The sequence below is a fragment of the Clavelina lepadiformis genome, chromosome 5, assembly GCF_947623445.1.
Source record: "Clavelina lepadiformis chromosome 5, kaClaLepa1.1, whole genome shotgun sequence".
Lineage (NCBI taxonomy): Eukaryota > Metazoa > Chordata > Ascidiacea > Aplousobranchia > Clavelinidae > Clavelina > Clavelina lepadiformis.
Window position 1 is genome coordinate 152,229 of NC_135244.1, and position 25,610 is coordinate 177,838.

Below are 25,610 nucleotides of genomic sequence, written 5' to 3' on the forward strand. Positions count from 1 at the left end.
CGCCCTAATCCTAACCCTACAGCCTAATATTAAATATCAATTATAATGTTGGGACACGACTGAAAAGTAGCTCACGACCTACATAATGGTGTTCACTGAAGCCTCAATTCTTTGTTTATTTTAAATCGGCTTCGTGAGTAAAATTTTCGGCAAGTATGTTAATGAATCTCGTTGCCACACGTTCCACTACATTATGCTGACATAGGTTGGGAATCCATGTACTACTCAACTGAGCAGAACTTTTATAATCCAATGCTCAGAACGCTTGTAATTTAAAAAAGAATCATAGTGGGTCGACAATATTCATTGTTCAGTATCCGTAATCAAAAAAATCTTGCCAGCCAGACAGTAACTCTGAAAGGGTCTATTGAGGAACTGAAGCATAGCCAGGGCCTGGCTATATCAGTGAATCTCAAGATTTTTTTACATTGCTCCCTAACCAGACAGAGACATTATCATCGCAAACTGGAAAGTATGGCAGTTTTCGATGAGAAATCCTGGGTGCAAAGAGCCTCAATTTTTTGTGTATTTATTATAAATTTTGAATAAAAAATTTAGGCACACACATTAATGAACGTCGTGCGTACAGCTGCCTCAACTACGGACATTATATCTTCTGAGCTTACATTAAATTCTCCTCACCCCAAGTTACAAAGATAACTGGACGATATTTTTATTAGGCCTTTGGCCTGCAAATAATACTGTAATTAAGTTGTTATTATCAGCTGCTTTGCTGCTTCAAAGCAGTCCTGCTTTCACTGACTGCTTCGACATAAAATTTGCATTGCTATCGTCTTGTCTCGCCATCTTCATTCTGAGGTTAGGTAGACGGGGAAAAGTATGTACAGCTTAAATGTTAATTTCAAATATCATCGTAAATTTTGTACCATGTAAATATTTTGATTACTATTAGAGGTTGATTTGTGCCTAAGTTAGAGACGTCTGGCATCAAGTTTAATATCAGTTTTATTGCTTAATATGTTGGGAGATTAACTGAAAGCTTAGCAGCTGATAGCAATAGCATGCTTCTACCAACCGCCATTTACTGCTTTATTTAAGTGGTTACATCTGGCATATGAACTTTTTGTTGCACAACATGGGTTTTGGTTGTTCATTCATGTTTTGCTATTAAGACAAAGCGATTTCCTTCATTTTACCTCTGATCATGTCCAACAGTACAACAGCCTTTACTGTACAATGCTGCATTCTTTTTTCTTACTTCAACTATGATTGTGCTTATCAACCTTCTTTTCATATTTGATGATAACGCCAAACATTATGACAGGTTAATAAGATGTCTTTTGCCTGTGCTTCCGGCTCTGTAGCTGTCAGGAGATTGCGAAGTATTTGAACATATCATTAGCAACTTGGACCAAACATTTTATGCAATTAACCGATTTCATCTGTTTTCACATTTTAATGAATCTTGCCTCAGTGATGCTTCTGATTAAATTAATTTTTTATTGAATTTGTCCTCACTCTAGAACCAACAAAATTCCGATCTGATCAGCAGGAGTGAATCATTTTATATAATTGGTGTTATTCTTAAATTGATGGTAGACATTGCACGTAGTTGTGAAGTTTAGGTCTGGCAAGATGACAGATGTGTATGGGCTAAACGGTACGTCTAATTTTCGGGTCAAGTTTTGTACAATAACATTTAAGCTTTATGTGAACATTCGTAAATTTTCATGGAATGTATTGTTTTCTTGCCACTGTGACATCATAATGACTTCTTTTAAATCTCAACAAATAAAGCTTCGCACCCTGCAAGAGAGAGACGCAGCAGAGCTCGAGGATTCTGCTCATGCGATGGAAATTATGCAAAATCTCTGCAGGGAATATGCAAGATAACCTCAGTTGTGAGTGCAGCATGAGTTGCGATGAAATAAAATGTGTATTCAACTTATGTCATAATATATGTTTATTGCAGTTTATTGCACTTCTGACCTTCATAATAATTGGTGCATCCCCTTACTGGAGAACTTTATTTGTGATTGACGGTGTGACCTGGCCATTTCACATCGTCATGCTGTTCACGATATGCGTGTTCCTCGCCACACTCTGCATGTACGCCATCTTCCTCAGCGGCCAGCACCTGAACTACGCCCACATTGCGTGGCCCACTGTCGTACGTCAAATGTTGTCGGCTGCCCCATCATTTCCGCGATAAAAACATCCCATTTGATCTCCAGGAGCTTTACTTCAACATCGCGATGTTCTTCTCGACCCTGTTTGCTGCCATCTTGGAAGCCACGAATGTGTGGAGGTGGGACATGGGGAGAGGACTCACCGCATCTCAGTTAACTGGAGGAGTAGGAAGCAACGGATTTAATGGATGTGAATATCACAATTTTCAATGGGTGCGGTTACCAGTGTTGTGTGCTTGCTAATCCTTCCTTTTGAATACTTTACAGTGGGGAATTATGGGTATCAGAGTGGGCTCACATTCAGCCAGTCGTTGGATTATGGCTCCTACTGCACTCGATACCCTCGTGACTGCTCTGATTACTTTTCACTCATGTTGGGACATAATTCCTACTACGGGAACCACATATTCGCCACGGTAAGTTGAATGAGTTGAGTTGACGGAAACCTTTCTTGACTCGTGCTCCTCCACCAGATTCTGCTCTTCCTGCTGCTCATATCGTACGCAGTTTCAACATTCTTCTCACATCGAACGTGGAAAGTGTTCAAGCGTGACATGACAAATGGGAAAGTGTCTCTGAAGCCTTCAAAGTGGGCGAGGTTGCGGTTCAGAATGTCCGAGATAAAGAAGCCCAATCTACCAGCATTGAACATTCGAGAACGGTTCGTGCAACTCCGTGAGCTTTCTCGCATAAGTTCTCATTTATTTAGTTTAGGAGCATTGCAGGGTTGACAAGTTGTTGGGTCGGAACGAGGTCGATGAATCTGCCGGTGATGACATCGACTTTCAACCTGTTCCAACCAATGAGAGCACAGATAAGGACAGACACAAGGATGACCAGTCAGTGCACGCCAGGTACAAATTGCACGCTGTTGAAATACTCCACAAAACCGGTCAGTCCAGTTTGGTGCAATGCAAGTTTAGCTGAAAACTTGTGCTGCTAAACAAAGAAAATTGTTGCGTTGAATGACTTGTGAGATGCCGCACATCAGCATAATAGACGGCCATGATTATTTTACGCTCATAACCTGATTATTTTAACAACCGATTTAGTATTGCTGCTTTACGTTCTACATCCTTAAACAGATATCATTTGCTTGTATTATGCCTGGATTGCAGCCCCAGTAATGGAGGGTTAACAACCAACCAAGTTTCAAATTACCACAGCACAGATCAGTTTTATGACGTAATAATAAGATATAATCGGCTTGCTGGTCAATATTGGTCACTTGTTGGACTTCTTGTTCCAGCTCAGTGTACAGCGACGGGAAGAAGTCGCGACACTCCAGCCATTATCCAGACAGAAGGTCAAGGTCATCGTCAGGGAGCAACAGGAGGGGAGATCGGGGCTCAAACAGGGACGATAGGTCACACAGGTAGGTCCCTATCATGCGTTCTACCAGCAGCTGTCTGACAACTTCAATGCACGCAGGTCCCACAAATCCGGAATGTCCTCGGCCAGATCTGAGCGCAGAAGGAGTGACAAAGAAAGCGAAAGTTCGAGCCGACGTCGCGAGAAGTCTCCCGCTCCAATTGTGAGTGAAACACTTCCCTATTATTACGTCACACAGTATAGGAGACGAATGATAAATGTGTTTGTCAGGTGGTGGACATGAAGAAAGTTTCGAAGGACGACAGCAGCGAAGGAAATTTATCGCCTGTCGCCTCAGTCATGATTTGAACTCGTTGTAGAAGTGATTTGCACAGAAACAAGTTCTAAAGTGAGAAGCAAGCACACACCACAGAGTTATTACTCTAAGCATACTGCAAAACTCTACTCTCAAACACTTGCATGATATACATTGTGATGTCATAATTGACGGCAAGTTTGTTTCATTTTGCTTCAGCGCATTTTATTCTTTTTTGTCCAGGTCCTAGGGGCGACGTTTTAAAACCATCCCGTCATACCTGCGGTACTTAGTTGCACATTCATATATTGCTTTCCCAGTAGTTACCTAGCTGTACAATCCATATATCCTTAGGTGCACTTTTCTACAACAATCTGTATATATTGCAGTTTTCTATAACTTCTGCCTGTTTTTATCTTTTTAAGAAATCACTGAATTTATGTGACAATGTATTAGGTAGTGTCTCACACCGTCAATATATTAGGTAGTGTCTCACACCGTCAATCTCTGCTCCTCGTGAGAAATTTGAGAAAACGCAAAAGTAGCTCCAGATTGTTTCCATATCTGACGTAACAAAGGGTCAGCGATATCTTTTGTCTTGTAACAATGAAACCAGTCCGATAAATCTGAATTACGGTCCGCGTCTGCCGGTGGAGGGCGCACTTGAATGCTATTGACACACCTAGGGACATCATATATACACAGTGAATGATTCAATTCGCATCTTACACATAAAAATATTATTGCACTCGGGATTATCCTACCTGGCACATTTCAGACTTTGATGAGTCGTGCTCGCCATTACGTCATCTCCTATCTCTGAGAAAAGGTTGCGCAATTGATCACGTGAGAAATGACGCGCGACGTCTTCTTCCTGGTCAACCACGCACGATGAGAGCGCCTTCTTGTGGGCTTGCCGCTGAAATATTTTTTCTTCAATGGACCCGGTGGCCAGGAGCCTTCATAGAGATAACAGCGTCACTAAGTGGCCAGCTAAGAGCTCAGACGCAATCACCGACCTGTATATGAAGCAGGGCTTCTTCTGTCCATCCCTCCATACCCTCGCCATCGCCTGTTCGTCATTGGCTGGGTTCCAATCAGGGTCAAACATCACCAGACGATTTGCACCAATCAGGTTCAAACCGCATCTATTATGACAAAAACAATCGTCCCAGCAAGTCACCACAAAACATTTTTGAAGATAGAACGGACCCTCCGGCCTTGCTGCTGAGCATGAAGATGAACTCCGGACTCGTAGGATTGTTGAATTTGTCAACAACTTTCGCTCGTTTCTTGATCGTCATCGAACCGTCGAGGCGGACAAACAAATATCTTCAACATAAGTTTTGCATTGAAACTTAGTTCTGCGATAGATCTGTCTCACAAACCAACCTGCGTGAACGGCAAAGTTTTTCACAAAGATCGAGGGTTTGAGTGTAATTTGAAACGAGGACAATTTTGTCGTCGGTCGTTGATCGAATCATAGCCAGGAGATAATCAACCAACATCAGCTTTCCCGACAACTCAGGCTAAAAAACGTCAAAACATCAAAGTAGACTTGCTTAGTATTTGCAAAACTATTACTGTATTTTCCTATGAACAAAATTGACATTATTTTCCTATTTCTTCAGTATGTGGCTCATCACCATAAAAAGCGTGAGACTCACCGTCCAGTCATGCTGATGTTTTCGCAAGATCAGTTCTAACAAAAACTGTTGGACCTGATTTCTATGGTTGTTACAGGTAGCAAATCTAATTACAGTTCATTCATTTTGCTTGTTCGATTAGCTTTGTTTAATAGATATCTCAGACAACACAACTTGAGATATGTGAAAACCGAAGCATACAACAGGACATGAAAAAAATCAAGGATAAGACAGATTTTGAATTTTAGACTTAACAATGCAAACCTGTTAATAACTGCATGTGGTACATCAGCTAAATTACAATATATGCACACGAACAATCCGCTGTGCGCATTAATTTTTTATAAGCACCGCTTTCGTTTTACGTCTTTAAAGCTCATAGATCACGACTCATATATGCATTCCGACAAACGCCGGGACAAGTCCCGAGTGGCGAACCATTGAAAAGTCAAGCTGCGTGTGAAAGCCTATAGCAGGGGTGGGCAAACTTGTTCAATGAAAGAGTCACTTGCGGAAAACCATAAACACCAGCGAGCCGCAAAATCAGTAATGTTTGTCAATTTGGTTATTATATTATTAGTAGTCAGTTTGGGATATTACTTTTCAGCTAGAAGACATAAAAAACTTACTAAAAAACTTGTCGCGAGGCGCACTTTGCCCACCTTTGTCATAGAGTATTGAGTCTATACCTGAAAACGATGTCGGATTCTATGTCTAGTGTTACGTCATAAACGAAATGCTGGCCTAAATAAAAAAAAAGAAAACAAGAGAAACGTTCATAAACGGTACTCTTGGTAGCCTTTGCAATTTTTTTTGAATTTTACGATTCGACTAGAAGAGCCACAAAAAACATGCCGCCGAGCCGCAGTTTGCCCACCACTGGCCTATAGCCTATGATATGAGTCTACAACGTTAAAAGTTACTAAACGAGAATAACCTAGTTAGAGTTTGATAAAAGAAATTTAAATAGGTCTATTTTAGGCTTGAAAGTAACTTACAATGGTACGGTACCCTAGTTACTGAACTACCAGTAGACGGATATACAGAGTACAGACCATATCCATACAACTGTTTTTTTAGTTACAATATTGTGGAGAAATTGTAGGTATGGAATCTACCAAAATATAAACAAATTTCTAAAATAAACTGGTTTACAATATTGAAAAAACCAACAAAAAGAAGTCTGCATTGTAAAATATGGGCAAAACAGTTGATTGTCCTCAAAAAGTGTCACGTGACTGACATCTTCATTCAAGCATCTTTAGTGTGCAATTGGTCTATTAGAGTGAATGTGATGCTTTTTGGGTGCTTTCTGTGTGAGCTACGCATAGATACCTGAACGTTAACCTGCTGTGAAGGATTACTTGAAAAGGTTTGGACATGAAAATTTTTTGAGCAGACAAAACGATATAAAAGACACATCGGAGTGATGGTGAAGGCGCCAAACGGTTGCTTTGCTAAGCTGACTCCAATCAAACATTGCGTTTCAGTCTTACCAGGGACACCAAGATGTAAGAAATTTTGCCAAATGTATTGTTAAGCTGTTCCTGCTGCTGTCTAGCGGTCAGGATGGCGAACACTACATGCTTTCCTGTACAGTATAAAAACGTACGACAAGTTGATGCTTGGTTGCTGCGGCATGACTGGTGAGGATAAGAAATGATTCACTTTTTTACCGCAGTTGCATCAAAATGAACAGACAATGACTGTGAAACGTTTAATACATTCCCTAGACAAAAACGCGCTGTAACAAAGCAGCCTGAAGTAGTCACACTGTGTGCAACAAACTGGATACAATGCATGTGTTTTGTTGCTTTTGCATTGAAATATTTTGCAAATGTGGCCAGTGACTGCATTTTTACTCCTAGCATGGCCACGATCAGATGCCAACCCAACATTTAATCAATTCGTTGTTACATTACCAGCAAGCTTTTCAAGTTCTTGATTAATATGATTGCAAAACTCGAAAACAAACTGCGGCGCAACCATGAGCTCATGGAGCAAAAAATAAGCAAAAATGAAAATAGGGGAATCAGGTTTGATGTGAATAGTGAATAAGAATCAATTTCATTACATTTTGCAGAAAAGCATCTTGTAAAAGGATCAGATGTTCTTTCGTATGGAAAATTAGGGGAATTTCTATTTTGTCAAGTGAAACTTTTTGTTATGTGTTAAGCACAACATTGACACAATTTTACTTTTGTTAAAAGAAATTTTCTGCAAAAAAAAGCCATTCATAGCGCAGCACATCACAAACAGCATTTTTAAGCACCTGGATCTCTTTTCCACTGAACGTTGATGGGAATAAATCAAGAATTTCTCGAAAAGCGTCATCTTTTGAGACACAATCCTCATAAATTAGGCTTGGATGGTTGCAGAGCTTTAACAAACAATGCAAGTGGGAATTGGTGATGTGACGTCGCATTTAATCAAAGAATTTGAGGCATAACAAACTTTTTTAAGTTGAGTAATTGCTGAAAGGCCGCGCGCACTTAATCCATTGCCAGACTTCCCAGGAAAGTCCTGTTTTCTCACGTAAGCGTTGTATAGTTGTCGCTGAATTGAAGTCAAGGGACAGCAAATTATGAGCTCTGTCTTCACTGGTAGATACCTTCATGACATGTTTGTAAAATCCCCGGTTTATGTTTGTTGAAAATGTTTATAATTGGAAATAATAAATTGACAAACTTGGACAAAATATCGGAAGTCCTCCTGATAATGCATCTGTTGACCAAACTCAGTAGTTCTCTTAACTTCTCCTCACCAGCTGCCTTCTGCTTATCACTTGCGCCTGAGTCACGACCACGAAGAATAGGAAGCTCAAACCTAATCGAAACATCACGTTACAAGTAAGATTTCTATGTCCACACAACCGACACTCACTTTTTCTTAAACTCAGCTGCATTTCCGAGCATTCCTGTGTTGACGAAATGGATCAAGCTGAAATATTCGAGGAGATCATTTTGAATGGGAGTTCCCGAGAGCAACACCCGTCTCTCACAGCTCACTTTGCTCAATGCTGAGTACGTCTGATTTTCACAATTTTTCAACCTGCAATAAAAACCAGGTTGATGGTTTGTGGAATCGAGAAAGCACAGAAATGTAGGAACCTGTGTCCTTCATCGCAGATGATGAGCCCAATCTTCCCTTTATGCAGAACAGTGCTATGAAGTCTGAATGTCTCATACGAGATGAACAGAATTGGAGTGAAAACTCTTCTGCCTCTGTCATTCATAAATTGCTCCAGTTTGCTAAATTAAAAAGTTCTAAATCATTGAAATTTACGTTGCACATTTATTCTCAAATTCTTAGGTAACAACAATAAATGATTTTGATGTGAGCTCACCGATCAATCTCATCTTTTGATCCAGAGTCAATGGCAAGGGTGTGTACTCGATGACTCAACCATTTACTGACTTCCTTCTCCCAATTCTTAACCAAACTTGAAGGAGAAACAACAACAGCTTTGTCTATAATTGGTTTTATTTGTGGACCCTGCACATTCAATGAAATGCTTAACTCGAAACCATCCTTGACTACGTCTAACAAAAAAGTCAAACCTGCTTAAGCAAGGTCCAGATGAGGGTTATGCATTGTAGAGTTTTCCCCAACCCCATTTCATCAGCCATTATACAACCATGAGCCCCCTTAACCCTTTCGCCAGTAACACAGTCGTAAAGAAATTTGACACCTTCTCTTTGGTGAGGCCTCAAGACCTAGAACAGAGTTTTAAATTATATTTAGCTCACTACTCCACTAAAACAGTTCAGAAGAACAAAGAAAATTTGGACAAAAGTTATTAAACAACTTAAAGCTTTTCAAAATTAATGCAAAATGTTTCCAGACGAAAGTTTAAAGTGCTTGGCCACTGTACATGTCATAATGCAAAAACAACCAATAATAACCAGCCTTAGAAAGGACAGGGTCAACAACAACGTGTACTGGTATCTGTGACTTTTCCATCTTCAGGACTTCATGAGTTGAAATGTCCGGGGGAGAGAAGAGAACAAGCGCATCCTCCTCAAATGGATCGTGAAGTGGTTTCCGTAGCAACTGCCTCCTGATGCCCAAACCTCTTCCTTGTAAAAAACCTCCCTTGTAATGTGGGAGAGGAATTTTAAAGGGTTTTGATAAAATTTGTTTGATGAATCTCTCATGGCAAGTGGAAGCGGAGTCTGGGTGTGAAGACAATGACTTTACGGACTCAACAATGTCTTCATTGTTAGATAATAATTGCAGGGGCTCTCGGAATGATGATCGATAAATGTCTGGAGAATAAAAACGTTTTTCTTTTTTTTTCTCCTCCTCTGGTTCACTTCTACGACGCTTTGCGATTTGGCTTGGCGCCAAACTCCTTCTCATTATGAGAAAAATCAGACTTTCCACTATGTGCCTATGGCGCGTATATGTTAGGCTGCAGCCTATACCGGTATTGCGTGGGCACTCACAGACATAGGCTTAGGCGTGTAGTATGCAATAGCTCTCTGGCCTGCCAACCGTGTTAAAATTAGAATTGTTTGGCTTTTAAGGAGATTCAGTGGCTAAAATCCAAATAACTTTTTACATGTAGGCTACACTGAAACGTGAAACACCCCAATGCAGTTGAAAACATCAAAAAATCTCCAGAACTGGACAAATTTCTTCAACACTGCCGCCAATTTCTATGTAAATTTTATTGTTGCTGTGCATCACATAGAAATTCTATTTTTCAAATTTCTTCTCGATAGTGTCACTTGCTTATGACACAGGGAGGAAGAAGTGTTCTTTTTGCGGTTAGGTTATTGAAAGAACTATTTCGTACCGGTAATATACTTGTTTGCATTTAGTTCTGCAAAAACCATTATCTGATAAGGCTCGTTGTTCTGAAGCGTCCCGGTTTTCAATCACAAAAAATAGTAAGTCTAGACAAAAAGAAAGAAACATTTAAAACTAAGAAGAAGTGAGAAGGCATGTATGATATCAATGCTAATCGATTGCGTCATTAGCGAACTCGCATCTACTGTTATGTGGTAGAGATGAGCTTATTCCCATTTGAATGTTAATATTTCTTCTATTGACTCTCCTCATTCCAAAGCAGACGCCAAATTTCCATTAATCAATCTCGTTTAAACAACTCATCACCATAGCAAGTTACATCCTAATAAACTGATCAGGCCAGAAGCCAACTTTGACGTATAAGGACACAGACCGTTTCAAGGCGCACAAACGGTGCCGAATCCAATCTAATCTGAACTGGTCTAGAAAATCTTTTAAAAACTCTTTTGTCAAGCTCTTTGCTGTTAATAGAAACAAGTTTGTAAATAATTGCATAAACGATGCAATTTTACGCTTGTTCGTTGTTTAAACTTCTTGCTCTTTTTAGCGTCGTGAGCGGGTCGTATCATATCATATATCATATCATACATCATATCATATATATCATGGATTGATTTAAACTTCCTGCTTTCCTGTTCGTCGTTGCATTGTCGTGTAATAATTTGCTCTGTGATAAAAACATCCAACAAGACTGTTCTTGGACAAGATGTCCATGATGTCACCAATGACGTCACCACAATACTCGAGTAAGTAAAGAAAAGTTTTGTAATGTTACATAGCTGACAAATAAACATATTGTGACGTCATTTTAATTTGCCGCAGCGGAAGAAATATTAAGAGGAGTCGTCGGTGCTGAGTCGTACAGGATTTGGCGGCGCCACGCACTTGGCCCCGATGTTTTGGCAGCAGTCAAAGGAGGGCTAGCACATCTCGGTGGCTTAGGGGGTTGGAGGCCACCAAATATCTCAAACCCTGGAAACAGAAAGTGTTCGTGCATGAGGAGGGGCTGATTTTGTGCCCGGGACGAGAGACGGAGAGATTCGGGTCCGAGATACTGTCCCGGAAGGAAGTTGTTATAAATCCCGGAAGTGACGCTCTCGAGTAGGGAAGAAAACCTGTTGAGTAGATCGGAAGTCCAACTTCCGGGTCCTGAAATTAAAGAATCGCTTGTTACGTCACGATGACTAATAAAGCTGATAAACTGCTTACCATTTGATATGAGCGTTGCTATAATGGATGAGGCTGAGAAAACGGAATTGTTGTCAGGTGATGGCGCCACCGAGCACTTTGCACTGGAGGAATCGCGGTTTAGAATCTTAGAATCAAAATGTCGAGTTTTAACAAAGAGCTTCGCAAAAGATGAGATGAAAATTATTTATTTTTCCTGATAAACGAGAATCAATCAAATTTGCCTCTTCGATCGCTCTGAGGTGGTCGTCACCGCATTTCTCAAGAATTTTCTCCAGAAATAAAGTTTCTTCGCGCGGGAAAATCCGACGCAGCATTTTAAGGCTGAAACATAGCTCATCAACTTTAAAATCTTGACCGCAATGATTAACTGGAAAAATCCAGACACTTACTTCGCCTCGGTTAACTTGGAGTCAGTGTAATTTGGCACACTAGACGGCGCGTCAGAGTCCTGCGATACTTCCGGGGAAAAAACCTTTTCATCGGTTCTCACGTTCGAAGCGCCCTTTTGTGAAGAACACTTTCGAAAGCCGGATAACGTAGAACGGTAGTTTGAAACAGCAGGTGGCGCTGTCGATTCGATTCGAGCTCGTTTTTGGCCTGAGATCATGAAATATCATCAAAATAATTTAGAGATAAATTCAAGAAATATTGTTCTTTGCAAAACATTAACTCGCAGCTGATCTTCACCGTCTATCCATCCGCTTGTGTTGGGGGATTCCCATTTGTCATCCACCGTGCGCTTTATACTTTGTGACGTCATTCCGCAAGAAGCTCCGTAAATAAATCTTTGACTTCCATTTTCTTCTTGGGCTTGCTGACGTCGATGAGCGACCTGTGACGTAATAATACTTAGCCTAACACTGAGAAAGTGCGATGCAATTGTGATGAAATAAAGGCTGAAAGCAATAGAAAAGGAGAATGATGAAGATAAGAACAAAATCTTATCACCCTGAGCGAATTGGAATTTTAGACTTGGAAAGTTTAAGGTCTCCCAGATTCGCGTTTCTCAAAGGTTGGTTTCGACACAAAGTTGTCTCGCACACGCAGTGAGCTACAAGCTTCATTCTTATTGGTTTAACGTACTTTCATTAAGGCGTCACAAGACCCAAAGCTAAGAAGCGAAAGTAAAGATTGTGACAAAAAATCTGGACTCTATCCCGATACCTCGGGGTATAAAGCACCACAGTCAGTTCATCATCGGTTCTGTTAAACATCGACATCAGCTTAATCTACTTTTTATCAACTTAAAAAACTTCTCACTTGGGCGGCCATGATTCTCTGTCGCTCGGCGATCAAATTGCACTTGGGGCAGAAGCATTCCTTCCACCTGCAATACCTCTTGTGGCCTTTCAGTGCGTTCACTAACCCATGGTTCCTACACCTGGCGCACTTTGGCGTGCGCGGGCATTTCTCGCTTGATCGAAGAATATGCTCCCCCTCCGCCGTATTTCGAATCTCCGAACTCAGGCGGGAAAACTCTATACAAGCCGATGTGTTTAGCTGGGCTTCGCTATTCATGCTCTTCAAGGCGACTTGCCTCAATTGAATGAGACTTATGTGGAGACGTCCGCCATAATTATGTATATGTAAGTTGGAACCAGAAAAAATGTATTATGACATCAATAATAATCATTGTTCTGCTATGCACTATAATACTATATCATCGCATAATTATGGCTTTTGTGTATAAAGAGTAGGATTTGAATCGTTTGGTTTCCAAGAACACTTTCTCTTTCTAGAAAATTGTTTTGTAAAAGCGTTGGTTCAATGAAAAGAACTGGAAGGTAAATAAAATTAATAAATTTCAGAGGGAAACACTTTTGAAATCTTCTTTTGAATTATGCTGTTGTAGAAATTTTCAAGACGTCTTCGTCATTATGAAGGTTCCGGTCAATATGACGTAATAAGTATGTCATAAATTAACTGTGAACGTGACCTTCTTTCCAAGGTCAGTTAAAACTCTTACCTTTGTCCTTGATATGTTTTGCAGTATCTAAATTTTACCCTCATTATGACGTTATAAAATCATATTAAAACGTGACAATATGAAATAGTTTTCGTTAATTACTTGTTTGTGATGAAACAATTGATTTGTTCTTTGCTCGTTGCATCATACTCAGATTATTTCTGCGTCACTTTACGTCATAATGACAGTGAAATTAGCTCCAAAGTATCTTCATCGTGACAAGGTCATGTCATTCTCCACTGAAATAAGCTTCAAATCAGTGACGTCAAAATATGAGCGGAGCCTTCTTTGATATCTGAGAGAAAATTTGGGATCAAACCTAGGACGAGATTGATTGGTCGTTACATTTGCGACCAAGACAAGGGTTTATTGCGTCCAATTGTGACGGAGCGATTAATATAAGGCTCCGGTTATTTTAACAATGAGCGATTGTCGAGCACAATGGTGGCCGCTAAGCGCAAATACTAATCTCAATGGAACGGAAATCAAAGAATTTTCACATTAAACGTGATAATTTTATGTAACGAATAAAATAGAAGAACTCAAAAATTTAATTGAAAGACAACAATGGCGATAATGTAGCGCATGACGCTTATTGTTACGCCACATTCATTAAATTATGACACATGCGACAAAAAATTGACTTAAGCGCGAGCCATCTGCTGATGACGTATTAAGTGATAAAAATCTTTCTTCCGAGAAATAAAAAGATTTGTTGTTTAACACGTCACAGGCGTCGTTGATCAAATGGAGCAAACCTTCAAGCGAGCCGGTATTTCATGGAGCAAGTTTCCCGGGAAATTCAAATCATCTTCTTCAATGAACCATGCTACCTCTGTGATGTAATAAAGCACACAGGTTGCGTAAACGCGAGAGAAATCTTTTTCTTGAAATAAATTATTTTGGAAACTGACGAAGCTTCACGGATGATCAGACCGGGCCATATTACATCACTTCCGCTGTAGAGACTGGCTACTTCCGCTTTTGTCAATTTCAGAAAATTTCCAACCACGGAAGGGATTTTCACAAACTTTCATATGACGTCATAAACCCATGAAATAGTAAAAGCTGGCATGGCTAAATTTTCCTAAACATTTACATCTCCGCAATTGGCTTCACTTCTTTGTTATGACGTCATAATATGCTCCCTGAACTCATTCTTTCAGGGATGAACCGCAGTATGAAAAGAACAGATGATCGTGAAAATACGGTTTTGACACTCTTCAGTTATGCGCCATGTCATGGAAAAGATCAAAGCACAAATAATATGGCGAATCTAACTGTGGTTGAGAAACTTATTGGTAAAAACGTTGCAAAAAACATTATGTCAGTAAATCTTCACATTCAGATGCAGATGGTTTTTTATTTCAAAGAAGTCGTTTAAGCTAGCAATGGACCTATGGCTTAGAACTTATCAGCATAAGCAATTGATGACACGACAGAGTAAGTTAAAGAAGTCTCGCAAGCTAAGCCAAGACCACCGTGAATTAACCGTATATTAGCCTCGGCGCAGCAGCGATCCAGCAGAAGATTTATTTTCCATGGCAACCAGTTATATTTTGGCTGCTGATTGTGGAAGCGACGCAGCTACTGTGATGTCACACCATGTATGACAGTTTCACATGCGTTGCATCTAATCAATTTTTGTTACGTCACAATCGGAAGTATGACTAACGCAAACAACAGATTGCGGAAATGACGTCGGCGCATGCAGTAAGGGAAGCAGTCAATTGTGCGCGATCAGGTTGCAGTAGCTTTAGCTTTGAAGAGACGGCATGGTGTCGCCGGATTATAGATGCAGCATGGCTGATTCTGAATGGAGTCAGGATGACGTAGAACCCCGCTACGTCACCACCACAAACCCAGGTAGGAGTGTTTGTAGAGGGCAGTGTTGCATGAAACATATATTCGATTATTGCGTCATAGTTAACTGTAGGCCTATTTGACAACAGGTCGTTCGATGTATGACGTGCCACCGGACGCGGCTTCAAGAGTGATGTTGAGAGCAGTTGAAGAGGAAAGCGTCAATGTCGAGGTCGCTTCCAAATCGGCAAAGAAAAAAGGTAACTGCTTTGTGATGTCATAGTACGTTAAGGAAGTGACCATATTGACCTACAGATGAAGCGATGTCGGGATTTCCCCGGAGGGAGAGGGGTCCGACGCGGTGCTGGGTGAAAGCTTCCCTCGTGCTTCTCATCCTGCTTGTCCTGGCGCTGGCGGGCGTGCTCGTCTACACAAGTGAGTCCAAGCAGCGATATTCAAAATAACTCGAAGCAGTAATTTCGGCACTAAGTAAATTTGAATCTTTGTTAAAGTTTGCAGAAAACCCAGCACCACATCACCGCCACCTAGTGGGGGACAGATGAGAAATGGGGAGGTTCAGACGAGGGAGATCGCAGCTATCAAGGTGGGTTTTGTTTTTGTGTTGGGGACTTCCAAAAATACAAAACGGAGGCAGTGAAGCAACCGATATTGCAAGTAAAGCGAAAATCAATAACAAAGACAGGCGCGCGTGCTGATATTGTGACGTAACAATAGATCACGTTGTAAGCGACTTCATGACACCGACGCCAAGCCTGGACCTCAATTGAGAATCCGGAATAATCTTGCATTTATATTAAGCGCTTCATCACACCGTCTGTGTTGTCTGGTTATGACTAGGGTTGGATTATCCGGATAGCGGTTAACCGCAGGGTTTTTTTCTATCTGATATCCGGATATAAATCTGCCGGTTAACCGGTTAAAAGAGTATCGTTGCTAATGCGTTTTACACTTTTTAATAAGTTTGAACATTCTTTGTTACGTAGAGGCTGACTCCCGCTGAGCGCAATTAAACCTTTTTTCACCCTTCTATTGTCTTATACCAGGGGTGGACAACCTTTTTGAACCCGAGAGCCGCTTTGGTTGTTAAATTTTTACTGACGAGCCAAGTCATAAGAACTTATGACGTCATAAATAGTTATATCGTTTAATTTTTCCATATCTGCATTCCTCAATCGAAAAATATCATTAAATTTGAATAATTAACAACTTGTCATGAATGCTGGCCTAAATAAGGAAAAGAAAAAGAGAGAAACGTTCATAAACGGTAGTCTTGGTAGCCTATACAATTTCTGTGAAATTTTACGTAAATTCTCGTAAAATGCACGAGTGAAATTTAGTATCACGTCACAAAGAAAGCATTATGAATGATTGAATGATGCATTGTGCTTTATAAGGAGGGCGTTGCAGAAGCAGTGAACATTAAATTTGCGTGATTTTTCTCGTACTGCGCGTGTGCGTAGATCTGCAATAAAACTGTGCAATGATTTTACAATCCAATTTTCATGCAAACCTCGTGAAACCGATTGTTTCACTTAGCAGTTATCTATCCGGTTAACCGGTTAGATAAATTCCAAATATACGGATATATCCGTTATCCGGATAGTAAAAATTATTGATATCCGAACTAACTCCAGTTATGACGCACTCAGCAGTGGGGTGGTGGGGGATTACCCTCAGATTTATACGAACTTAAATTAAGTTATATCCGCACTCAAGCGCGACCTTGCGTCAAAATATTCCCGCAGCGTTAACGAAATATTTTAAGACAGAATATTCTTACAAAATAAATGCCAGTGGGCGAGTGGATCCTGCCGTGATTGTGCGAGGCTGTGGCCCTTCTACTCAGCTGCCTGCTCTCAATGGATTTCTCTTTTGAGATAAAACCAATCAAGTGCATTGTGATGTCATAATTGATAATAACAATTTATGCAGAGAATCTTGAGCGAGCTTTTGTTGAGAACGAGCAACTCTTCAACGACGAAAAGCGTCACAAAAAGCGGTTTGTTTCCTTTGAAGTATTACGTAATAATCAGAACACTATGAACATGGTTTCGCACAACAGGTTGCCAGGGAGACGACATACGTATAGGCATGACGTGCTACGGCGTCCATGTAGAAAGTGACGTCATACAGCTGGAGGCGGTTGAGCGATGTTGGAGAAGAGGAGGAGGACTCGCCTCCGTCAAAGACGAAGGCATCCAGGTCCTTTAACAATCGCTCATTGTTACAGAACAATACCAATTAAATAGCGACAAATTCAAGGTTACTGCGACGTCTGGCGTCATAATCCAGACATTTGAACAATAAGCTTCTTTTACAGCGTCGTATTACGTCACATCTCCACAGCGACCAACCGTTCTGGATCGACGGTCAAGCAATAAGCGGGGGATTCACCTTTTCTGACAAAGAAAACATCACCGACACCAAGTGGCGAAAGATGACCGGGGATGGAAAATGTCTCGCCATTGTAATAAACAAAGGGATAAATGACGTCATAATATGGAAGCGGGAGCCATGTTTCACCCAGTTAGGGGGTTACGTGTGCGAGTATGGGGTAAACTAATTTCGACCACTTAAGCTTATGGGGGGGAGGCTAAACTTGGAGAAAATTGCCACCAAGTCACGTGACCAAGACAAAATCTTCCTAAAATATTCCTTGTGACATCACTAGAAAGATGTTTTGTGCAAATTTATTCCAGTTTTTGTTCGATATTTCCGCTGTTTGATGAAAAGAGAAAGATTTTGTTGTCCGCGCCTCCGCTTGCGATTGTCTGCCAAGTTCAAATAAAAAGTCAAAGTCACGAAGCGAGTCAAAGAATTTCCAAACTCACCTCTGATTGGCTCCAGTCAACGCACATGACCTTGTCCGTGTGTGACGTGAGATCGTACAGGGGCGTCTTTGGACTAAACAGTAATCATGCGTAGTAAATGGCGCGCAATAGTACAATGCAATGCACAATAATGTTGTTTATCCTCGGACCAAGGAAAGTCTTTGCACGACTTAAACCCGGCGATGATTCCTCATCACTCGAGCCCCAGCTACCGAGCTTGCCTCTGTGCACTTTGTAACATGAAGTGGGGCTAAAACGGTTTCCTAAAACTTGTACTTCTCCAACTGGAGCAGAAAATTAGCCGTTAGTCTGTAAACGTCGCAATCTATAAAATTTTAAGGTTTGCCAAAGCTTGCTGGCGGCGTGCCCGACGCGATTCAAGCGCCCGTTAAAATCGAACCATTCACCTGCGCGTGTCCCAAGTTTTTACCACGTTGTCGAGCGACCCACTGACCAGCAGGTGGGGCGAGAGAGGCGACCAGCGTACGGACGTAACCCAACCCTGGTGTGACGTCAGACTGGATTTGACGACAGCGCCCTCTGCAGAAAACACTAGGTGTAAGATTAACGACGTCATAGTTTGCTTTGGATGTGAACGCCTCGATCTGGAAGGTTGAATTTGCTGACTAAGCATTTTAATCTTGAAAATAGTTAGACACGTTTAATTCAACTTGAAACGCGGCCGTTTTATGTTTACTTTGAATAAATTTGGTTTTGCTAAGCCATGAAGAGATTAAGAACTCCGGCCCCTAACAACAGAGCCGTGTTACTTCAAAGCATATGCTGGCAATTTTCCGCCTGCTGTGGTCAGGTAAGATTCACTACATGACGTATAATTACTTGTGCTCCGAATGCAAAGCCAGTGCTTGTACAGTTTATCCACAAACCTTCGCTTCTTGGATCCCACAACCTAATATGGCGATCGACGTTTCCCGTGGCAACCATCCGACTCAAATTCGAGTAATCCAACGATGTGATTGCTTTTGATCCTCTCTGTGACGTAACAATGATTATTATGACATCAATCGTGAGATATACTCACTGAGTAGGATGAATACCAGGCAGGATAATTCCTCCCCGGTGCGAAGGTCCCAGGTCCTGATTGTGTGGTCCCACGATCCGCTGCATATCTCGTGTTCGCTCAACCATGACACACCGCTTACTGCCTCCGTGTGGCCACATAATGTCATTTTCGGCGTCTGTTGAAGTTTTGCAAATATTTTTACCAGGGCTGTAATGACTCGAGTCAATGCTTGAAATGACTTGACTCGAGTCTCGGAAAGTAAGTTGACCAAGTTATTAAATCTTAGTTGTTAATTTATTTACCAACTGAATTACAGACATTTGATTTCATTGCGAACGATCGGTTAAAGGTATAGCCAATGATATGACTTGATTTTTTATATTTTAACTTGACTTGAGATAATCAGTAATTTCACTTGACTTGAGTCAACTTCCTAAATGACTTAAATTGACTCGAGTCTTAAAACACTGACTTGGTTACAGCACAGATTTTTATTTCACTGAAAATTAACGCTATCCGCTATCAACATGCAAATGGGGACCACCCGGTGGTGGCCCACAACTGGCCCACAAGTCACAACTCACCCGGTGGTGGCCCACAAGTCACAACTCACCCGGTGGTGGCCCACAAGTCACAACTCACCCGGTGGTATCCCTTCTTCTCAACTTTTTGCCTCTTCCTTGAGCTCAGCTTCTCCACCTCCTCGACTTCTTTGGTGCCAGGTTCAAGATCAGGTGAAGTCGTCCATAACTTTATGGAACAATCCCAAGACCCCGACACAAACTGCAAACATTTATGGTTTGATCGATTGCCATGACGACGCCTTGAAGCATTATTTGACAACAAACCTTCGTGCCACTGCGATTGACGGAGAGACACTCCACACTCTTCGAATGACCTTTGCACCGAAACAGACACTTCACTTTCAACAAACTTGGCTCATATTTCCACAAAATGATGTTTTGATCCTGCGACCCACTCAAAAAATATTTCTCATCACCTGGAAAAGATGTCTGTGAGTAAGATGTTTATGAGTATCGTGTGTCATAAATCATATAACTGCAAGAGAATGATCGATGATATGAAACAACCTTTACTGTGCTTTATCCACGCAACATCTTTCACGGGTTCAGAATGTCCGACACTGCTGGATACAAGTTCATCACCTTTCCTGTCCCACACAGTGACGCTGCAGTCATATGACCCTGAATGCACAAACCACATTGAAAATTCAGTTGCGTGGGAGTTTGCATCGACTCACACAGATAGGAACGAATCATGAACATGTGGCAAAGTGGTTTCATAAATTTTGACTTCAACAACTTTCGTCTAGCCCAGGGGTCGGCAACCTGCGGCTCTTTCATCCTTCTGATGCAGCTCTTATTAATTTTATTGCTACAGTAGAAACAAACAGAAGAACACTCGCGTCTTTATCTCACTGAGCACATTATAGTAAATGAAAGCATATAATCATTCTGGTTGTGACGTCATAATTAGTCGATTAACATAAAGGTTGTTTTTAGCAGTCTACTAGCAGCAGTTAGACTAGTTAGAGAGTGCGCATGACAGTTTTGTTACAGAGTGTCGTTTTCGTTTTATTGTGAAAATAGTTTTGCGGCTCCCAGTGATTTTTATTTTGTGGAATATCGGTTAAAATGGCTCTTTAAGTGCAAAAGGTTGCCGACCCCTGGTCTAGCCTGTAGTGTCAGGTCACATTACTTATTTACTTATTACTTTATTCTACTTTTGACTTCGATTTTTGTCTTTACTAGTTGCACTGATTTATTCCTGTAAACAAAATATTAGTACTTGGGTTTTGAATCTACTTTCAGAAATACTTTCGTCTTGAGTTTTTATGTGAGGTTGGTGATAATGGGAGGTGACAAAAAATTGTGCCATCGAGCAGTTGGCTCCACGGTTCATGAGATTACGATAAAAAAATTTCCTCGTCCATAAAAATCCTGAACCCAAAATTTATACAAAACCTGACGTCTATGAAAGTTACCATTAGTCGTGACATAACCTCGGCCAGTCGTATCCTACAATGAACAACAGACGACTTCATCGTAACTCACTTTCAAGACTCATCAGCAGAAAACATGCATTCAATATACTTTATAGCCTTAGATGGCAAAACAAGAAACACATCTTCACTGAACAACATCAAAGCTTTTTGTCAATTTCATAGAAACAAAGAAGTTTCTTTCCTGATTTAAAGAACTTGCTAAAAGAATCGAACCTGCCAAGATGAAGTCTTCATCGAGTTGAACCCCACTCATCCAGTCCTTGTGGTCTAAGCAGAGTTCTAGTTCCGGAGCATTTTCCTTCTCGAAGTATTCAACAAGAAGCACAGATTCCTGCACAAGATAACGAACACAGGTTGAGCCATAATCGATCAAAGATGGCAAGATACGATATTTGACTCACCACTGATAAACCTTTATCATGGATGTGTTCTAAAAGTGTCGACCTTAATAATTCTCCGGCAACAAGGAAATCAAACTCAACCTGACTTTTGTCGGAATCTTCATCGAGTCTCTGATCTCAAGAATATAGAAATGTAAAAAATAAATAACAAAAATGTCGTCGTATTTCCATTGTTACCTCCTCCTCCTCCAAGAGCTTGTGGATCACTTCATTCAGATCAGAGCTCGACACACTTCCCAGAACAGAGAAGGGACTTTCCCCAACTTTGTACCTAAAATAAATATTTACTTGCAAGTTGCAATGTTCACAAGTTTGCAACATTTTGTATTTAATTGTTTGTAAAAAGTTATGAAATAGGTCAAGGAACAACTGGTGGCACAGATTATTTCTTGCAGCATAAACAGTTACAAAAATGTAAATTTTGGTGATGATTATTCGATCGTTGTTGATTTTGGCTCAACAAGCTTCATCAAATAACATTTTATTGATTTGCCAAACACCCAGACAGCAGAGTAGCCTGTGGCTCCTTGCCTACCACCAACACTGGAGGGAGTGCTTGCATCGAGAGTTTGTACGATACAGCGGACCAAACACGCCGAGAGAGAAAATATTGTTACACCATTGGCCTAAATGTAAAGCCTTTCCAGCATGGTGTCACAAGAAGCATACAAATGTCTTTGTGCAAGTAAATGGCTTTCAAATTGCGACGATTGGCTTCATCCATAATAATATCATTATGGCATTATTAATGGCATCCATTAAACCAAGGGACAGGCTAGGTCCATTATTGCGGCGATTGGCTTCATCCATTAAACCAAGGGACAGGCTAGGTCCATTATTGCGGCGGAAAATAATTTTTGAGTTTTAATATTGGTTAAAAACATAGAACCAAAATTTTCGAAAATTTCTAAATACTAAAAGAATTAACAGAGCTAAGAGAATTAAGGGAATCTAAGATGTCTATGGTATACTGCTTTCTTAGTGCTATTCTTGTTAGAGCGTGACCAAACATGATACGATAAATATTAGACACATAGGCCTATATGGCATACAACAAAATATTAAGACCAGGTTGAAAGAAAATGAGCCAAATACCAAGAAATTGGAGAAATCAAAAGTAGCGAGTCGTTTTATTTACTGCTAAAGAACATCGGAAACTTAAGATAAAAGAACATCCAAATCCACAACCGTCAATGAATATTCAACATCTACGTGCAATTAGAAGCATTGCATTTATATACACTGTAACAGTCGACACTTTTCTGTTGCTAAAACTTTATTATACATCTCTATCTTTTATAGTTTTAAATCAGTTTTTATTCACGCATTGTTATCATGTCCCTTGGTAAATAATCGCACTATCTAAGAATTAAGCAGTAAAGAATGAATATCACTCTACTTTTTGGCTTCAAATTGCAATTATTTTCTATAATGCACATTTGCGTTTCTTGATACACTTTGACAAATTTTCAGACAATAAACTTCTGTATCTTTTCTGTTTTCAAGAATTCAATGAAAACAGCAAAATCATTTGCAACGAACGAGTTAAATATCCCGCTTGAAAGCAATCACAATATGGAAAGCAAACAACTTTAAAATAACAACAGAATGGCAACTAGCGTAAAAGTTGAAATTGTCATCGGAAAAGTAGCATTCAGATATGCGTCCACACACAATTATGACAGAGGTAAGTGAGCTTTTCGACTTGATGTTGGGTGAGATTGGGATCCAAGTGGGTGCATTTAACATGATACCAGCAGTCGCAGTCATCACATTCTACCCACCACGTGTGACGCAAAAGATTTTGCAGTGCTGTGAAAAAATCTTGGCATATTGACTACCCCACCAAAGTTGGACCGATGTAGAAAAAGCGATTAAAAAAACTTGAAAATGAAAGAGCTCCACGAAAATTTAAAGAGAGTTAGAGGAGGAACTGTTGCGCAAGTGAGTGAAAAAGGAGCTGTCTAGCTACTAGTAATCGCAAAAAAATAAAAGATTTGTACAGGGACCAATTTCTTGCCTCAATAAAAAATTAGCTTTTTTGAGTACTGTATGGTGTGTTTGTCTTGTTGAAAAAGAAGGATAAATTTGTAGAAACTTGAAAAGTGGAATATTAACAGAGAAGGGCTTTAAAATGTTGCACACGAAATTTCATTTAGAAATATACAAAACTAAAAATTTGATTAGCAATTTTTGGCAAAATTTTGCTTACTAGGTATTTTTGCATATTGGCTAGCCCAGGGGTGGGCAAACTACGGCCCGCGGGCCGCATGCGGCCCGCAGAACCATTTTATGCGGCCCGCCGGCACTTGCAGAAACTCCTACTCATCACTTATTTTTTTAATTAAACGGATTACATGACAAAATATTATTCCCTTTACGAGTGTGTTTTTCTCTTCACTTTCAGTGCGTAAACACACACACGTCAGCCGCACATGTATTGCAACATGCTCTCAGCAACTAGCCGTACACTTCTCACGCATTGTTTGATCATAAAATAAAAATACGGTAGCGGCTACCGTAGGCCTACCAGTACTTCCACTTTCCTCCAAATAGCTTTTCATTGTTATTTGAGACGCAAAAATTTAAAAATACAAAAATTGTGTTTGATATTAATATGCGTTTATTTACACACCGGGTAAGTTTTCCTACTTTGTAATGAGAGTGTGCGGCCCGCCGGCTGCAACATTTTTTCAAATGCGGCCCTCAGTACAAAAAGTTTGCCCACCCCTGGGCTAGCCTATACCCTATCTACCTAGGCTAGGTCCAAATTTTTTGAGCATCAATCTCCCTGTGCTAAAATACAAGCTTTCCATTCCACCTTTAGTGGATGTGCACATGCTTGGTTCACCACATCACCAGCTGCTTCCTTGCACACTGACGTTTTTATTCTGCAACCCTGAGATTTCGGCGAAAACTGCCATACCTACTCTGCAGTCCGGCCAAACAACTTGAGTGCGTTATAACATAAACTTCAAAAAATTTTCTTACCTTTGTTGCTTCGTGTGAAACTTCACTTGCAAGTGAGACATTGCTGTGCTTAGCGAAACCTACAGACCTAAAATCGTTAAACAGCCTAATATCTACAACAAACAGCTGTTAAGACAGATCATTGTGAAATAACATTCAAGCACGTCACTCATCTGCGACTGACAGCTACTCATGAACCAGATTGCAGGAGTATGTGGCGGCAGCACAGCCGAGATTTTTTGTCCAAACTCGTGTCCAGCCCGGGAGAAAATCGATCGCGCGCTCCTTCCTTGCACTCCGGAGCACAGAAGTTTTGCTTCTGCACTTCCAACTGCCATACCCTGCAGTCCGGTAGGTACAAATAGGCCTAACTTTAATTCTCACGTCTGACAGTGCTATATTTATTTTAACTTCTACTGCCTTTACACTTTACAGCCTGAGCCTACCGTTGAGTCGTAGAGGGTACAGGTTTTATCAATTTTTCTTCTTTTCCTGAAAAGCATGTATCTTCTATTAGATGTTTATGTTGTCAATATTATTATCATAGACATCTCATAAGATAGTTGTGCGATTAGAAGAGTAGCAATTTACTTGAAAATTTACTGTATTTCCAGAGGTGGGCAGTCGTTACTTTGAAAGTACCGTCGGTAACGGTACCGGTACTTGGCAACAAATATCGACGGTTCCTGTATTCGGTAATATTTTAAAAAAGCAGTTTGGTACTTTGTCGGTACCGGCACTTTTTGTGTAAAGTATGCTGTTACAAATGCAATGTTTGCCGCAATTACGTCCCCTGTAAAGGTTACTCCAGGTCAAAACATATGTGACGTTAATCGCTTGCAATTTTACATGACATTTCTAGATTAAAAAAAATCAACAAATGGAAACATTAGTATTAAGGATTAATTAATTAACATGTATTTTTGAAAACAAATTTGTTAAAATTTTGAGATTATCACGTGAAAAGTACCGAGTACCGGAACCAAAAGAAATTTCTTGAAAACAGTAACTCGGTACAGAGATTCGGTAGCTAGAGTACCGCGGTACTGCCCACCTATGAGCATTGCTATGCTCGGCTGCGAGGTGTTATAGTGCTATACACTGTCGCAAAACTGTCTTTGGCAAAAAATAAATTTGCT

At 40.5% G+C, this 25,610-nt stretch overlaps 5 protein-coding genes across 6 annotated transcripts; 2 read left to right on the top strand and 3 right to left on the bottom strand.

Annotated features, from left to right (window-relative positions):
* Window positions 1-1,479: 1,479 nt before the first annotated feature.
* LOC143459662 (uncharacterized) lies at window positions 1,480-4,176 on the top strand. Its single transcript, XM_076956887.1, has 10 exons — window positions 1,480-1,621; window positions 1,759-1,862; window positions 1,934-2,131; window positions 2,196-2,340; window positions 2,418-2,566; window positions 2,624-2,811; window positions 2,876-3,004; window positions 3,400-3,525; window positions 3,582-3,684; window positions 3,753-4,176. Exons 1-10 carry the CDS (start codon window positions 1,597-1,599, stop codon window positions 3,828-3,830), a joined length of 1,245 nt encoding a protein of 414 aa, XP_076813002.1. The 5' UTR covers window positions 1,480-1,596; the 3' UTR covers window positions 3,831-4,176.
* On the bottom strand, window positions 1,509-10,099 carry LOC143459661 (DNA repair and recombination protein RAD54-like). Of its 2 annotated transcripts, XM_076956885.1 has the most exons (13): window positions 9,333-10,099; window positions 8,984-9,139; window positions 8,770-8,918; window positions 8,534-8,674; window positions 8,307-8,474; window positions 8,112-8,249; window positions 7,878-8,034; window positions 7,696-7,803; window positions 5,170-5,306; window positions 4,990-5,109; window positions 4,797-4,925; window positions 4,542-4,736; window positions 1,509-4,459 (listed from the first exon to the last, which is right to left on the bottom strand). In XM_076956885.1, the coding sequence occupies exons 1-13, from the start codon at window positions 9,783-9,785 to the stop codon at window positions 4,270-4,272; spliced, it is 2,241 nt and encodes a 746-aa protein (XP_076813000.1). In that variant the 5' UTR covers window positions 9,786-10,099; the 3' UTR covers window positions 1,509-4,269. The 2 variants fall into 2 exon arrangements, with proteins under 2 accessions (XP_076813000.1, XP_076813001.1); XM_076956886.1 differs by lacking the exon at window positions 4,990-5,109.
* Window positions 10,100-11,126: 1,027 nt separating this feature from the next.
* LOC143460167 (doublesex- and mab-3-related transcription factor A2-like) lies at window positions 11,127-13,128 on the bottom strand. Its single transcript, XM_076957582.1, has 5 exons — window positions 12,690-13,128; window positions 12,117-12,261; window positions 11,819-12,026; window positions 11,448-11,750; window positions 11,127-11,387 (listed from the first exon to the last, which is right to left on the bottom strand). Exons 1-4 carry the CDS (start codon window positions 12,945-12,947, stop codon window positions 11,576-11,578), a joined length of 786 nt encoding a protein of 261 aa, XP_076813697.1. The 5' UTR covers window positions 12,948-13,128; the 3' UTR covers window positions 11,127-11,387; window positions 11,448-11,575.
* Window positions 13,129-14,798: 1,670 nt separating this feature from the next.
* Window positions 14,799-18,020, top strand: LOC143460169 (uncharacterized). The gene is made up of 7 exons (XM_076957585.1): window positions 14,799-15,261; window positions 15,348-15,458; window positions 15,514-15,633; window positions 15,711-15,802; window positions 17,152-17,218; window positions 17,282-17,421; window positions 17,540-18,020. Exons 1-7 carry the CDS (start codon window positions 15,171-15,173, stop codon window positions 17,780-17,782), a joined length of 864 nt encoding a protein of 287 aa, XP_076813700.1. The 5' UTR covers window positions 14,799-15,170; the 3' UTR covers window positions 17,783-18,020.
* On the bottom strand, window positions 17,114-24,586 carry LOC143460168 (ribosome biogenesis protein wdr12-like). Its single transcript, XM_076957583.1, has 12 exons — window positions 24,493-24,586; window positions 21,679-21,772; window positions 21,502-21,612; window positions 21,314-21,431; window positions 20,166-20,279; window positions 19,923-20,074; window positions 19,717-19,857; window positions 19,109-19,249; window positions 18,938-19,043; window positions 18,458-18,590; window positions 18,051-18,123; window positions 17,114-17,990 (listed from the first exon to the last, which is right to left on the bottom strand). Exons 1-12 carry the CDS (start codon window positions 24,531-24,533, stop codon window positions 17,910-17,912), a joined length of 1,305 nt encoding a protein of 434 aa, XP_076813698.1. The 5' UTR covers window positions 24,534-24,586; the 3' UTR covers window positions 17,114-17,909.
* Between the last annotated feature and the right edge of the window lie 1,024 nt (window positions 24,587-25,610).